Here is a 15,444-nt window from a genome sequence, read left to right as displayed (position 1 = left end):
GTCGTCGTCGTCACCACGGCCCGGCGCCCACGCCCTCGCTGCCATCGCCGTCAGCCAGGCGCTGCCGCTGCCGCCCATGGACTCGACGGCGCCGCCCCGCATGGACGCCTACGACCCGCGCAGCAATGGCCTGGCCCGACAGCCCACCGAGCCCCTGGACGCCGCCGCCCCGCCGCCGCCGCCGCCGCCGCCGCCGCCGCAGCAGCAGCAGCAGCAGCAGCACGCTTCTGCTTATGCCCACGCTCCCGCGCACAACCCGCCGCGCTCGCATAGCCTCGACCCCCAGGACCGCGCCGATGGCCCCGTGCGCTCCATGACCGACCCCGCCCAGCACGACCAGCAGATGCAGCCGCCCAAGCCCAAGCGCACCGGCAAGATCTGCGGCAAGTGCGGCGAGGCCCTGACCGGCCAGTTCGTCAGGGCCTTGGGCGGCACGTACCACCTGGAGTGCTTCACCTGTCACGTGCGCGCCTCCCCTCCCCCCCCTCTCCACAAGCACGCTGCTGACATGCGCAGGACTGCGGCAAGATTGTCGCCTCCAAGTTCTTCCCCGTCCCCGACAAGCCCCCGGGCCAGTACCCCCTCTGCGAGACGGACTACTTTCGCCGGCTGGACCTGCTCTGCCACGACTGCGGGCAGGCCCTCCGCGGGTCCTACATTACGGCCCTCGAGCGCAAGTACCACATTGAGCACTTTACCTGCTCCGTGTGCCCGACCGTGTTTGGCGCCTCGGACAGCTACTACGAGCACGAGGGCAGCGTCTACTGCCACTACCACTACTCGACCAAGTTTGCGCAGCGCTGCAACGGCTGCCAGACGTCGATCCTCAAGCAGTTTGTCGAGATATTCCGCAATGGGCAGAACCAGCACTGGCACCCCGAATGCTACATGATCCACAAGTACTGGAACGTGCGCCTGCACTCGACTGGCCAGCCCATCCTCGAGAGCCTGCAGCCCGCAGAAGGCGAGGCCACCGACACCATCCGCGAAAAGGTGCGCCAGCAGGAAGAGGAGATTGAAGCAAAGGTCAACTGGATCTGGAAGACGCTGTCGGCGTTTGAGGAGAAGTCGGCCACGTGCATCTCCGACATGCTGCTGCACGTGAGCAACGGCGCCTACGTCGACGGCGTCATGGCCGCCAACAAGTTCATCATCCACGTCGAGCTGCTGTTTGTGGCCGCCGATGACCTCGACGCCCAGCTGGCGACCAACACACCCAAGGGGCTCAGCTACTCGCGCGAGGCGAAGCTGCTGTGCAAAAAGGTCGTTGCCTTTTTCCAGCTGCTCACCCAGTCGTCGGGCACGGGCGTCCGCCGTCTCGGCGTGACGCAGGAGCTGCTGTCACTGGTCACGGGGCTCGCACACTACCTCAAGCTGCTGATCCGCATCTGTCTGCAGGGCGCGCTCAAGCTGGAGCGCGAGACCAGAAGCTCCAGCGGCATTGCAAACTTTCTGTCGCAGGTCAACTCGCTCGATGCAAAGCTCGAAGAAGAGGCGTCCAAGGACCGGGCCGCCGAAGCAGCAGTCCTCATCCCACGATGGGCAGACGCCTGCCCCATCTGCGACCTGCAGGTCGAGGACAAGTGCCTGCACCTCAACAACATGTCGTTCAACTACACCTGCATGGTCTGCTGCAGCTGCAATGCCGACCTGCGTCTCGATCTCCGGCAAGCCTACTGGAGCGCCTCGTCGAAGCGCCTCTTCTGTCCTGCGTGTGCGGCCGCGCAGCCAGATGCCGAGAGTGGCTTCCGTCACGTCACCAAGCTGCGGCAGTACGTCCATCTCCTCAAGGTCGCCCACGCCCGCCTCATGGCCACACTGCGGACCAGTGGCGCGCTGCCACACACATCCGGTAAGCTGCACCGCCGCCGCCCCCCCGACCGATCAGCGTCCTCATCTTGACACGTTGCCCCAGAATTCACGCGTCGCTTCCAAGAATACATTCGTCCGACTAATCATGACCTGTAGATGACCCCAACCTGACAGGCTATGACTCGTCCGCCGGGCACCGCATGGACAACAACGGCGCTGCGCTCGCACCCCCGCATCTGCGAGCCGACGCGAGGTCCAAGACGTACAATGGCTCCGACGCCCACTCCAACGGCCACGGCAGCTCCAATGCGGCGTACGAGCAGTCCATGTCAGACATCAAGCGCCTGCGGTCCACGCGACTGGACAAGCACCTCTCCAACACGATGAAAAGAGCACGTGCGTCCCGCATCCTCGACGGCTCCGAAGGCTACGAAGCCGGGGCCAACACGGAGATGCGTGGGGGCATGCAAATCGTCAACGAGCGCGACCAGGTGGACATGGAGAGCGCCACGCTCGCCGTCAACTCGCTTGCCCTCGACGACATTGCCCGCATGGCCGCCATGGAGCAGCAGCGAGAGCAGCGGCCAAACGCCTTCCGCGCCGGTGGCGGAGCCCTTCTCGGCCAGGAGAATGCCAAGGTGCGCCACGGCCACCGTCGCGACTTGTCCGGTGCGCAAGAGCTGAACGACATTGCCGACGGCCGGTCACGCACCTTCTTCTCGGAGCTGTCGCCCCTCGAGTACTTCAAGCTGAAGGGTCTTGCCGTGCTGCAGCTCGGCCTGCTTCTAGATGACAGCCAGTACAACCAGGAAGACCTGCTCGACCTCATCGAGTCCAAGAAGAACAACTTCTGGGGCAAGATTGGGTTCGGAAAGGCAAAGGGCAAGCCGAAGAAGCCTCAGACGGTCGAGAAGCCGGCGTCGGACAATGCCACCTTCAAGCAGTCCCTGGAGTGGCTGGTGGAGAAGAAGGGCTGCGAGTGCACCGAGGGCGTGGGCCCGGGTGCGCTCAAGGTCCCAGCGCTGCTCCAGGACGCCATCACCGCAATGAGAAACATGGACATGTCGATTGAGGGCGTCTTCCGGAAGAACGGCAATCTCAAAGCACTACGAGAGCTGGAAGTCGAAGTCGATCAAAAGGGCGTCGAGCAGGTGGATCTGAGCTCAAAGAATCCCGTCATCCTCGCCAACCTGCTCAAGCGCTTCCTGCGTGTCATGCCGGACCCCGTGCTGACGCTGAAGCTCTACAGGCTGTTCATGACGGCAAATGGTACGTGCGCCACTACAGCTGCCGTCCGCGACTAACGACGCCAGACATTGACGACGAAGACAAGCGGAAGAAGGTGCTCCACCTGGTGCTGTGCTTGTTGCCCAAGGCCCACCGCGACACGATGGAGGTCCTGTTCTGCTTCCTCAACTGGGTGTCCTCCTTCCACACAGTCGACGAGGAGTCTGGCAACAAGATGGACACGTGGAACATTGCCACCGTCATGGCGCCCAACATCCTGCGCGAGAGCAACGACAAGGAAGTCCGCAGCGTCGACCAGGGCGCCGTCAAGGTTGTCTTTGATCTCATTGAGAACAACGACGAGTTTTCCGAGGTACGTCACACCGACAGCTGACGTGACGCGCACTCACCAAATAGGTACCTCCCGAGATCATGGAGCTCCTCAGCGACGAAAACGCCACCGACATGAGCGCCAAGGAGATTATGCGGCGCTGGGAGCAGCGCGGGAACAACCCCGGCGACGCGCTCACGACATCGCCCAAGCACCCGGGCGCCATCGCAAAGCGCAAGGACGAGCGAAACGCTCCCCAAATCACAGACGCAGACAGCAACCCCACCTCGGCACTCTCGGGCGAGTCGTCGGTCCGCCAGCACGCCGTCGCCGGCGGCAGGATGAACCTCTCGCCCTCGCGCCACGCCGACATGGGCGCGCCCAACCCGCCCTACGGCCAGAACCCCCAGGCCTCGGCGGAAAGCCATCGCACCGCGTCCCCGCACCGGCACAGCTACCGCTCGCCGCAGTACCAGAAACAGCAGCAGATCAGCACCACGGGCGCCGGGTGAGTCTCCCGTGCGTCTGCTTCGTTGGCGTGCTTGGCGTTTAGCGTTTCCTTCTGTTCTGATGGCAAGAGTGCTGCGGTGCAGCTTCGCGCGAGGCGCGTGTCACATTCCCCGGATCCAGACGGTCCATGTTCTACTACAAAAAGGCACGGCCGCAGAGACGGCTTGCATGTCGAGCAGCCGCGGCTGTTCACGGCGTTTTGGGCTTGGCTTTTGGTACATGTTTTGCGCGGGGAAGACGGGTGGTAGATGCATGGTGGGTGCAGAGCGCTACACGGCGTTTCGCAGCGCGGTGCTTGGACTGCGCGGTAGTGGGCGGATAGCCGTGGGGGTTGGAGCGGCGAGCTGCACGCTCTTAAGTGGAATGGAGAAGTACCTCATCACCGACTCTGTCTTGTCTCGCATCGTATCGTCGGCGTTGCATCGCCTCGTGCCGCCTGGACATGCCAGCCGCGGGCTCGCTGATCGTGTCGAACCCCCCCAATGCCTCAACACCGACCTTTGCCTGTCTCTGCCCCTGTGCATGCCCTCTCCGAAACACCCCCTTTCGCGTATCCGCTTCCCAGCTCACCCCGTCGTGAATACCATCGGCACCCTCGCGCCGCCGCCATGACAGCCAAGCCGGCGGGCTTCGACCCCGTCAAGGGCGTGGACACGTACACCTCCCTCGCGCGTGCTTCGACTCGCCCCGCGCACGGCTGGTCGACACCCCGCGAGAACACCACCCCTATTCACAGAGTGTTGCGCCACTCTGCCGATGGACATGACTGTACGAGAGGCTGACGTCTGCTTCGGACTTCGCTGGTCGCGTGGAAGAGCGCGGGGCATCAAGTCGCTGGCTGAAATGAGTATAGCGCTTCACCTCGAGTCCTCGTGCGGATTCTGCGTGGGCACATGGCCTGGCTGCTGTGCTAGAAGGCTTCTCTGGAACAGCTTACGGCCGTGCGCGGCGAGCTCTGGCGTGGTTGTAGCCGGGGTCGAGGGTTTCTGCGGTGCGTTTGACCAAAGGTCAAGGTATCGTTGACGAGCTAAGCTGGTTCATCACGAGTGACACCGCGTCTTCCATGGATGAAGTTTGGGAGAGTGCCGGGGCGTTTCCTGTGCCATTTGGCACGTGTCTGATGGTTACTAGCTGGCTGTGCTCGCTGACGATCGTCTGCGTGACAGTCTGCACCGTGCAGCATCTGCCAACGACATCAAGTCCATGTTTCCTGACATCCATAAAGGGGATCTAACCTTGGGTCATGGACCAGTGTGTTTCGGAGGTCTTTTTACGGGTAGTCACTGGTCAAGATGCCCTGGTTCTCACTTCTCACTTCCCAGTGCCAGCCTGCCAGCACAGCAGCTCGACATCATCGAAAGCTGACTCGGCACGCGCCGGCGATATCTGACCACACTTGCGATCGAGATTTCGGTGTCGTCTGAGTGCTGACCAAGGCTTCGCCAACTTCTACGAGAGCCGCCGTCAAATGGGTTCGATGAAGTGCTATTTCTTTGTGTTGCACATCGGTCTTCTACTTCCGTTCACATCTCGGGCTGTCTGTCTCGAGTTCCCTTTAGCTTTTATACCAGCTTCTGCGGGAAGAATGATGTTGGTGCTTGTGATTTCGCGACTTTGCCTCCAGCTGTCAATGAGCTTGCTTTGGCAGACATATGCCGCCAGCAGACAGGCCGCCAGTATGGGCGTCATTGCGCATTCCTGCGGAAAGAACACGTCGCCTCCTGCGGAAGCAACATTGCAAGGAATCGAAAATTCAAATCTCAGGCGGCGTCATGGGAGCAGTATGTCACTGCCGTGCTGCTGAAGGCCTCGGAGAAAGTGCGATGTGCAATGTGCCATGTGCGATGCATGACGTAGGCGGGGCTAGGTGCCGCTCTGGCCTAGTCATTTGAGCCGCATCCTCGGCGCGCAACCGCTTGCAGCGAGCTGCGGCCCTACTCTTCGTATGCTAAACCACTTCACTGCGACTTGAGGTCAAGTTTTCATTGCTGATAGCTTGGATGTTGTCAGCAGCATATAGTCTGGTCAGAAGACTGCACGAGTCGGAACAAGATATAGATGTCTCGCAGTGTAGGCCGACCATGCTCTCCCATCGGGACCACGGTAGCGCAGAGCCCCGTGAGACCAACCAATGAAAGCTGAAGGAGGCCGCAAGTCTTCGGAGGCGAAATCCACTCGGGATGCGTTCAGGCGGAAAGGGTGCTGAAGCTGGAGATGGCGCCGGGGGGGCTGCTCGTCGACTCGGTGACGTCCCCGACCCCACTCCGACATCATTCCCCGCGCCCCTCCGTCTTTATTTTCCATCACCATAAACATTCCGCTTGCTGCTCTCTCTTCTCTACGCACCAATTCGTATCCCAATTACACATCATGTCTCTCGGTCGCACAGTAAAGCTCAACACCGGCGCCTCCATCCCGTGAGTACTGAAGGAACCAGCAATTGGAGATTGTTCACTGACAAGCTACAGCCAGTTGGGTTTTGGAACATGGCAGGCTGAGCCCGGTCAGGTTGAGGCCGCTGTTTACGAGGCTCTCAAGGCTGGCTACAAGCACATTGATCTTGCCAAGGTCTACGGCAACCAGAAGGAGATTGCACAAGCCTTCAAGAGGGCTTTCAGCGAGGGCGTCAAGCGTGAGGACCTATTCATCACATCCAAGCTCTGGAACTCGCAGCATAGGCCCGACGATGTCGCCCCTGCTCTCGACGACTGCCTTGCTGAGCTCGGCCTCGACTACCTCGATCTCTACCTCGTCCACTTCCCCGTTGCCTTCGACGAGCAGGGCGATGTTCACCAGAACCTCTTCCCCCTTCAGTCTGACGGTGACGTCAAGATGCTCGACTCCATCTCCATCGTCGACACATGGAAGGCCATGACCAAACTCGACAAGAAGAAGGCGCGCGCCGTTGGTGTCTCCAACCACACACAGGAGCACCTCCAGGCTCTGATCGATGAGACTGGCGTCACACCCGCCGCCAACCAGATCGAGCGCCACCCCCGTCTCCTCCAGACCGAATTCATAAAGTGGATGGGTGAGAAGGGTATTCACGTCACCGAGTACTCTGCCTTCGGTAACAACATGTTTGGCGAGCCCCTGCTCATCACACATAAGACCATCAAGGAGATCGCCGACCGCATCGGTGCTGCCCCTGCCCAGGTCATCCTCGCCTGGGCTCAGGTTGGCGGCCACTCTGTCATCCCCAAGTCGGTCACCGCAAGCCGCATCCGCGACAACTTCCAGGAGATTGAGCTCTCCGATGACGACTTCAAGAAGATTGAGCAGATCGGCAAGGATGAGCCCCGCCGCTTCAACATCCCATACATTGCCAACAAGCCCAGGTGGCCCGTAAACATCTTCGGCGAGCCTGAGGAGAAGGAGGCCCCCCACAAGGTCGTTGTCAAGGCTTAGATGGCTTGGGAGTCGTGCAATGATACCACCTAGACAAAATAAAAAATGAAAAGTCTGATCACGCGAACCGTTTGATTGACCCGGGGCGCAACCATGTCGCGCTCTTTTTCACCATGAGGCCATAACGCGTTGTGGGTCGTGTTCTAGCGTGGGTGCATTTGCCGCAGCGGAGCCAACTCCGTCTCGTATTGCGCACCTTTTCTGTCGGGCGCGAGTCACGCTCTGTGCTCACAGCAACACAAATATGCCAATTTACTACGGTTCGTTGAAGGCAAGCTGGATTCGAGCAATGATACCTTTCCCGCCGTAATGGAGAGAGATTTGGGGTACAATCCTAGCCAGGTGGACTTCACAGTGATAGCGGAGAAGATTATGTGTGCATATCCTATCAGCGATATCTACGCACCAACGCCCAGGTATCTCTACTATGCTCTCCTGCTCCTTACATTCGCAACGTTGCGCTTCAGATGGCTCTCCAACATCTTTCTCACCGGCGCTGTGGCCTACGCTGCCAGTGCAGCTATACACGCCTTCATCATCGTCTCGAGCCCGCCGCGATTGCAACAACCCAACTACGTCAACCTGCCTTTCGTTCCCGACACATCGAGTCTCACAGAGTCAGTCGTATCACTGATCACTGGAGTGCCTGGGCTTCTTGTACAGCCGGACGCCGTGGAGCTGGACATCGATCCCATCACTGCGGTTGTGGTGACTGCGTATCTCGTTGGTCTACCCCTGCAGATCTGGTCGCGTACAATGCGATCGAGTCTCATCGTCCGGTACATGATTCTGCTTTGGAATCTTTGCATGTTGGCGGGTACTATATCAGCGCTGCTTGCCTGGCCATCCACAAACCTGACTGCCCCACAATTCCGCTTTTGCTTCGCCGGCAATCTTGACGGAGATTCGCAGGGCAGCGACGGCTGGGACCCGACGTATTGGAAGCGCGACTGGAACAGTACGATATGGAACATCTTTGGAAACCCGGATACTGTCTGGCAGCAGCTCTCAAACAGCTGCTTTTACCCTTGCTTCAACACGAGCCAGGTCATCCGTCAAAGCACTTCTCTAAAGGCCGTCGTCACCACGCCGACTACGAAATTCGCAATGCTGCACAATGCTCAGCACGGCACCGACGACGAGTTCAAACCCCTGATCTATGTCCTCATTGTCGTGTTCTCCGCGGCGCAATTCTTTCTCTACATTGTCTCCGTGATGAGACTTGGTAGCGAAGCCATGCGCGTTCCGATCCACGAGCCGCATAGTCTATGGCGAAACAGAAAGACGGTGGGGCAGCAGCTTCGAAGCGACATGTTGCGGAGCTGGACTTCTATTCGAGCAGTGTTGCTTTGGCCAAGCAAGGGAAAGCACCAGCAATCCTGCAGCCATGCAGTCGAACCCCCAGCGCATGCTTCCAGCGGACCTCCGCATTGTCATAACTTCATTGCCACTTTACGTCTCATTGTCGACGTTCTCGCCATCCTCACCCTGCTCGCAGGCATCATCATCTCGCCACTGCTCGTTATAGCCTTCATATGGTGGATTGAGTGGTACATCCGCAACGACGGCTCAACGAACGAATCGATCAGCCAAGTTGGCCAATGGTCACCGCTGGTGTCAGTTGCAGTTGTGCTGTTCGCAGCGCTGGTGTATCAGCTGAAAGGGAAATTGGCTTCCGAGAGCGAGATCCGCGACGAGATCTGCAAAACGGAGATGTATTTGAGGAAGCTCAAGGTTCATTTAGAGGAAAAGAACAGCACGTGAAATCTATGGTGGAACGCCGCATTGTGCTTCGAATCACCTGGGCACCGCTTACACGGGTGCTATTCACCGACCGCCAATCACACGAGCCAGGGAGAAATCGGAAGCAGCGATGGCTTAATAATTATGTACCAAGAGCACATCACATCGATACTGCGTCTTTAGCAAGACTACCAGGCATTCTTTGAACCCGCTCAACCGGCTCCCTCCTTTGTTCGCAAATGCGTCGCACTCGTTCATGCCCGTCGTTCCCGCTCGCAATCGCAGTCGCTTTCAAAAGCTACTAGGGTTCCCGCATGCACATATCAAGATCTGTTCCTTCAGATTTGAAAACGACAAGGTCCGAGAACATAGCAGATAGCTCCGCGCGTTCGTCAGCAGTGTCAACGGTGAATTTACGCCGCCACTTCACCACCAACAATACGCGATCCGTCATCATTCGGAATTATAACCCAACCCCTAAACCTGAAGCATAAGAGGGCATTTCTGGCATGCTGGTGTGATTGTCGAAGAGGTTGCTCCAGCTAGGCATCTGGCACAATGGTGTCTAATTGACCCCTAATCATGTTTGCTCATCATATAGCTTCGCAGGAACTTTGAACATGGACTGGCTCCAGCATAAACTCAACTGATGCCAACGCAAGACCTAATTGGACAGGAAACCAGGGCAGACGAGACTATGACTGTTATGTTCCTCACCACTACAGAGCTATATTGACGTGACAGGCGCACGTAGAGCGCTGCTTTCGAAGCAACTCTTCGGGCTTGCCATTGGCTGCTATCTCTGCAGATTGGGCAGTGGTAACTTCTTCTGTGTTCCACTCTCCGCTTCCGCCATTGGTAAACAGCCAGAGTCAGGCACGTCAGCGGTACGGCGCAGATCCAGTACACCCAGAGCTCGCTTGACAATGACCATCCTGTGCTGCCCTGGTCAGGTTTGTAGTCAGAAAAGCTCATGCTGAAGATCGCCTGCTTGCTATTAGCCATATGTCGTATCACTGTAGGAGATTGCATGCCGACAAGAAGGTCGGCGGGAGGAACGCCATTGTCACTACCACAATCGTCTTCATGGCACTGCTGTCAAGCCTCGCTACTTCCCCTAGCCCTGTCATAACCTGACTGTCGCGCTGAGCGATCATGTTGTATGCCTGGCCTCGCGTCAGCAAGTCTGCTCTCACACTCGCTACGTTCACCCTACCAGAGTAATCTCGTTCTGCAGCCGCTCTTTATTCGACTGCGAGCGCAGAAGCAAGTTGCACAGCATCCTAGCTTGGAAGGCCATGTGCATACGCGCTTGGAGCAACGTCTCTGGCTTACAGCCACTCGCCTGCCTGTTTTTGTCCGCAAGCAACGCAATGTGCTGCTGCATGGCTTCCAACGTCTCGACTGTCACGCTGAGCGTCTCAAACAAATCGATGGCGTGAAGTGCTCCCTCACGCATCATGATAAAGTCTTGAGACCCGCGAGCTGGCAGCGAGCGGTCCTGAACACTTGTTATTGACAGTACTGCCTCATCGTTGCTTGGTCGTACTTGCCTTCTCAACACTGTGCAAAACGTCGCGCACATACCACACAGACAAGTCTTGCAAAGCGATGATCGCCTCTACCTGTGGGAGGTGCAGTGAGCATGGGTCTGTGAGCGGCAATGTCGCCTCTAGTAGGACAAGGGCGTCTTTTAGCAGCCCCTTTAATAAGGACAACGCGCCAATACACAGGATTGCGCAGCAACTAGCTGTTCATTGCAAGCGGAAGGTTGTCTCATACTAGGTGTAGCTTGAGCTGGTATCTCAAGCAGCCATCTTCACTAGGATGCAGAACCACGTGTCTGTGGTATGTGGTGAGCAGACACTTGCGTGCAACACATAGCATTAGACCTTACAACAACATTAAAGCTAGCCATCCTGATTGAAAGTTTCCACAGAGCTGAAAACCTGTTTGAGCGTCGGTACGCGTCTGCAAGGAGACAACTTGGTATCTGGAAACACTGCATCAGCTCTGGCGCTGGCTGGGTGTCTGCTGAGAACACATCTTCTCCTACTAATCTAGAAGGTGGTTATTACGCAGCTCTTCCCTGTGACATGGTGAAGTGTACATGTAATGAAGCTGCGGGGTAGTAGCACCCTACATAAAATATTAGAAATGCATTACGAGGCATGGGGTATGTCTTCTACATCTAGGAATTGCTTAATACTCTTGTTCTCTAGCAGCCAGCCTGCTAAAGTTTGCCTTGCTTTAGTGCACGTCTCACTGTAGGCTTCGCAACCGCTTACAGAAGTGTAGGATGGTGTGCAGTTGCATTTAGCAGGATATCAGTGTGCTCAGGAGAGCAATGCTCCAGTTAGTGGCAGTGCAGTACTACAAGCAGATGCGGGCGAAGCAGAAATTTTTGATGCCACAACCGCCATATCTGTAACGCAGCTAGAGGCTGTGCAGGTCGCAAGGCTAAGGGCTAGAAGGAAATCTAAATGGCTGCTAGACCGCAGCCCTATCTCGCAGCAGCAACAATCTTTATCTAGCATCTCTACACACCCCTTCCTCTTGTGACGACAATAACGACTGCAGATAGCGTACTTGTTGCGCCGTGACGACTACAAGGTGGGGTGAGTATGCGCACTGCCTATTGAGCTGGTGGCCATACAGGAGGTGCTCAACAAGGAGCATCCCAACCTTATGCACGATGTGACTAATAATGTTGCGGTATCAAGGGCAAATGTATATAACGAGTGTATTGTGTTGTTCTCTGTTGTTGTTCTGCTTGTATCTTTGCTCTCCAAGGCTCGCTGCGCGGTCTGTTTTGATGACGTGTTTGTGATGCAGCTGAGGTAAGAGGTGCTCAACAACATAAGGAAGTAGCACCAGACCACCGCCAACAACACGTGATCTGCTTCTCCTCTCAACCGTTACAAATAACAACAAGGAATAGTTTAACATGCACTGTCTAGCGCACCTAGCAATGCGGATCTAGATTAGGAGAAACGGCAACATAATTAAGGTAGCACAGGGTACTGTTTAGCATGTCGCAGGTGTTTTCCCTTCTTAAAGATTCTAACAAGCGCGCAGTTTAGGGACCTGATCTTCTGCATGCGCTAGGTACTGTGTCCGTGCACCAAATGCGCGGATTCATCAAATGCGCGCATCAACAAGAACGAGTCAAACTTCACACCCATTTTGCTCAACGCCACTATGTCGCTCAATCTAGCCCTTGCAGAGATAGCTTAATTAAGCCCTTGCGAAAATATTCTGTAACGTACCTCACAGGCGAGTGGCCGGCCCGGGCGAGTGACTGGATTTTGCCAAGACCACACCAAACTTCATACAACCCATAATGTCTTAACGCAAAAAGGCTTAAAGTATCTTAAAGGAACTATATCAGGAAAAGTTTTTCCATAGTCGAAATTAGCAAATCGTGGCATTATACTGTGGGCAATAGTAGGACTTATAGGCCTATAGTAGTTATTTAATGTGCATTCAATGTCTAGCTAATTTTAAGCTAACAGCTCTAACAGTCTTAACAGCTGCGATAGCTACAATAACTCCTAATCCTGCTATAATAGTAGCTCTGCTTAATAATGTAAAGTTATAAGACTTTGTTCTTATAATCTTTCTCTAGCATATGTCCTTCTTAGGTATAGCACTATGCTTACCTAAGCATTGTTATCCTAATCTCCTAAAAGAGAGGATTAGAATAGTGTGCTTACAAAGCCTGTATCTCCTCTTGCTCTTAAGATATGCTATTCTCTATTTTTAGTAACTAGAGATGTTCTAGACCCTCTACTTACAAATAGAGTAGCCTACTCTGTAAGATGCTGACGTATACAATTACGCATGCACCTACGTAATCTTGCTTGCATATACAGCAATACTAAGCATAGATAAAGTAGACCTACCTAGAGGAGTCTAGAACGTTCTGCTTAGAAATACAGACAGAGGAGAGGAAGTATAAATACCTCTAGCTCTCCCCCCTCTGTTTGCTCTGTACCTAGCCTAGGAATCTCTACCTAGTATCTAATATAATAACTTGTCTATTATATTACATAACCCTACCTTATCTCTATTAGGCTATACACTTCCTATTTAGACAAAGCTAGTCTAGATTTGTCTAGGTCCTTCTAGACTAGGAAGAAAGTAGTCTAGTCCTTCCCCTACTTTCTTTACAAATAAACTATAACGTACCTCACGGGCGAGTGGCCGGCCCGGGCGAGTGACCGGATTTTGCCAAGACCACACCAAACTTCAACTTCTCTTGCATATTACAGCAAGTTACTGCAAGTTACTGTAACTTACAGTATACAGCACTAATCTACAGTATCTTGCGCATCTTTTATGCACGTTCGCGCGTTATGCCCTGCCTTACTACACCTACTACAGCATTGTAAAGACTAAGTGCCTAGTTTAACGCGCCTCTTCTTGCTTGCCTTCTTCCTATTATTATAGGCTTTAAAGTACTTTAGGGTAGTTAAGCGCACTCCTTTACTAACAGTAAGAGTCCCCTCCCTCTAGATCTGCTTCCTCTTGTGTAATTTACAGCGTGTGGCGGCCTCATTAGCAGCTTGAAGCTCTGCGACCTGGTTGCGCACTAAAACTAGTGAATGCGCTATTATCTCTGCGCCCTTAGTAAGCTAATTAAGAGCATTAACTATTAAAGTTAGAGAGCTATTGCTATGTTATTAAATCCTCTCTTTAATAAGCTTTAATTGCGACCTAAATTCTAGGGTGTTCTGTAGGGTAGGCTGGCGGATGGGTAGGGTATGCTTTTTTACGTTTTGGCTTATAGCTTCTTAACTAGCAGAGATACGCTTACATAATCTATTATTCAATAGAAGCGCCTAGTATTGCGCCTTCTAATAAAAAAAGAATTAGCTGATTCTGCCTAGTATTAGCTAAGTTATTAACACTACCTAGCAAAGTATACCTATTAATAGGTATGCTCGCTAGGTACCCCCCCTTTTTTAACATTTTCTAGCCTCTAGCTTGTGCAGTTTAAAAGTTATAATAAAACCTTCTACTATAAAAATATAGAGGTGGTTTTTCTCTTTCTTTTCAGCCGTAGTTTGCTAGAATCTATGTATTATTAATAAGGTTTTGGGGGGTACCTACAAAGGACGTTAGAGTATACCCATTCTGCCAGCCTATTAATAGGTATGCTTGCTAGGTACCCCCCCTTTTTTAACATTTTCTAGCCTCTAGCTTGTGCAGTTTAATAGTTATAACAAAACCTTCTACTACAAAAATGTAGAGGTGGTTTTTCTCTTTCTTTTCAGCCCTAGTTCGCTAGAATCCATGTATTATTGATAAGGTTTTGGGGGGTACCCACGAAGGACGTTGGAGTATACCTATTCCGCCAGCCTACTAGCAATCATACAGACGGCTCCATCGCGTTCGCAGCTCTGGTGTACGCTTAATGAAGTTATTAACCTAGTTCTTGCCTGTAGGCTTCCCACCACGCTCTCTTAGCAGTCTATTAGCCATATCTCGTACGTGCACCTTTAAGGGTGGTATTCTACGTAAACTCTCTTTAAGTATACGCTGTATAATTGCCTCCTCTTCTAGCTTTGTAAGGCGTTTTAATTTTAGCTCGCAATTGCGTTAAGAGTGTGTTCTGTTGTGTTGTTGTTGTATTGTAGTTTAAGGGACCTTATAGACTTTCTTAGCAAGCCGTATACTCTTAATCTGCTCTTTTTAAAGATCTAAGATAGCAAGCTGTACGTCAGCTTCAGTATAGAGTCTCTGGGTTTGGTGTTGTTGAGGCATTACGTGTTGTCGCTGCGCAAGCGTTTTGGTGGGGAGAGTGCGCCGCTCGCTTGGGTGCGCCGCTCGCTTGTGAAGCACGTTATACTAGACAATTGTCTGCTCCTCTAGTATAGTAAGTTTCTAGTAATTAGCGTGTACGTCTAGTTAAAACGTGATATTGTAAAGGTGATTAGAGACCCGCTACTAAGGTACGTTTAATGCTCTAGCAGCGCTGCAGATACTGCGAAATTAGCTAGCGTAGAAGGCCTAGATAGCAAGGATAACTCTGCCTTCTCTAGTAGTATTCTGAAGTTGTTGTTGTTAAGGCATGTTATGTTAGGGTAAAAGGTGGTCGTGCTAAGAGAAAGTGGCTGGTTCAGTGATATGGCCGGCTCGGTGATAATCTACGTTACTTTTATTATATTAATATACTACTAAGTCTCCTCTTTAAAATAAGCTATTAAATAATATTATAGGCCTATTAATAGAATAGTTATTAATTATAGAAGGTTTTAAGCTTAATATTCCTTACTAAGACACTAAGTTAAGATTCTTTGCTAGGGCTCTAGCAGCCTAAATATTAGAAAATACAAGAATATTATTCAAGAATAGTAGGTAAACTAAGAATTCTGTGCTTAGGCCTGCCTATTCTGCAGTGTGTGCTT

The 15,444-nt window shown here is 53.5% G+C and overlaps 5 protein-coding genes across 5 annotated transcripts; 4 read left to right on the top strand and 1 right to left on the bottom strand.

The window, feature by feature from the left end:
* Positions 1-76: 76 nt before the first annotated feature.
* On the top strand, positions 77-3,882 carry M421DRAFT_7984 (RhoGAP-domain-containing protein; the record flags this gene model as incomplete). Its single annotated transcript, XM_033597504.1, has 5 exons — positions 77-463; positions 517-1,852; positions 1,969-3,081; positions 3,126-3,412; positions 3,457-3,882. 5 exons carry the CDS (start codon positions 77-79, stop codon positions 3,880-3,882), a joined length of 3,549 nt encoding a protein of 1,182 aa, XP_033445539.1.
* Positions 3,883-6,250: 2,368 nt separating this feature from the next.
* On the top strand, positions 6,251-7,288 carry M421DRAFT_70287 (aldehyde reductase 1; the record flags this gene model as incomplete). The annotated part of the gene is made up of 2 exons (XM_033596694.1): positions 6,251-6,297; positions 6,349-7,288. The coding sequence occupies 2 exons, from the start codon at positions 6,251-6,253 to the stop codon at positions 7,286-7,288; spliced, it is 987 nt and encodes a 328-aa protein (XP_033445538.1).
* Positions 7,289-7,443: 155 nt separating this feature from the next.
* M421DRAFT_258354 (uncharacterized protein) lies at positions 7,444-9,199 on the top strand. The gene has a single exon (XM_033588660.1). The coding sequence runs from the start codon at positions 7,598-7,600 to the stop codon at positions 9,050-9,052; it is 1,455 nt and encodes a 484-aa protein (XP_033445537.1). The 5' UTR covers positions 7,444-7,597; the 3' UTR covers positions 9,053-9,199.
* Positions 9,200-9,673: 474 nt separating this feature from the next.
* On the bottom strand, positions 9,674-10,773 carry M421DRAFT_70240 (uncharacterized protein; the record flags this gene model as incomplete). The annotated part of the gene is made up of 4 exons (XM_033596687.1): positions 9,674-10,025; positions 10,070-10,197; positions 10,248-10,555; positions 10,581-10,773. Coding segments are annotated over 4 exons (981 nt in total), but the record flags the coding sequence as incomplete, so codon positions are not given.
* A 1,274-nt stretch (positions 10,774-12,047) lies between these two features.
* M421DRAFT_258348 (uncharacterized protein) lies at positions 12,048-12,414 on the top strand. Its single transcript, XM_033588659.1, has one exon. It carries the CDS (start codon positions 12,160-12,162, stop codon positions 12,373-12,375), a length of 216 nt encoding a protein of 71 aa, XP_033445535.1. The 5' UTR covers positions 12,048-12,159; the 3' UTR covers positions 12,376-12,414.
* The last annotated feature ends 3,030 nt before the right edge of the window (positions 12,415-15,444 follow it).

This window comes from Didymella exigua (assembly GCF_010094145.1).
Source record: "Didymella exigua CBS 183.55 unplaced genomic scaffold M421scaffold_30, whole genome shotgun sequence".
Classification (NCBI taxonomy): Eukaryota; Fungi; Ascomycota; class Dothideomycetes; order Pleosporales; family Didymellaceae; genus Didymella; species Didymella exigua.
The sequence above is the reverse complement of the archived record's forward strand: the minus strand, read 5'-3'. Positions and strand labels throughout refer to the sequence as shown.

Excerpts from the sequence above, each read along its gene's own strand:
- M421DRAFT_258354 (XM_033588660.1), top strand. The coding sequence starts at position 7,598 with ATGGAGAGAGATTTGGGGTACAATCCTAGCCAGGTGGACTTCACAGTG.
- M421DRAFT_258348 (XM_033588659.1), top strand. The coding sequence starts at position 12,160 with ATGCGCGGATTCATCAAATGCGCGCATCAACAAGAACGAGTCAAACTT.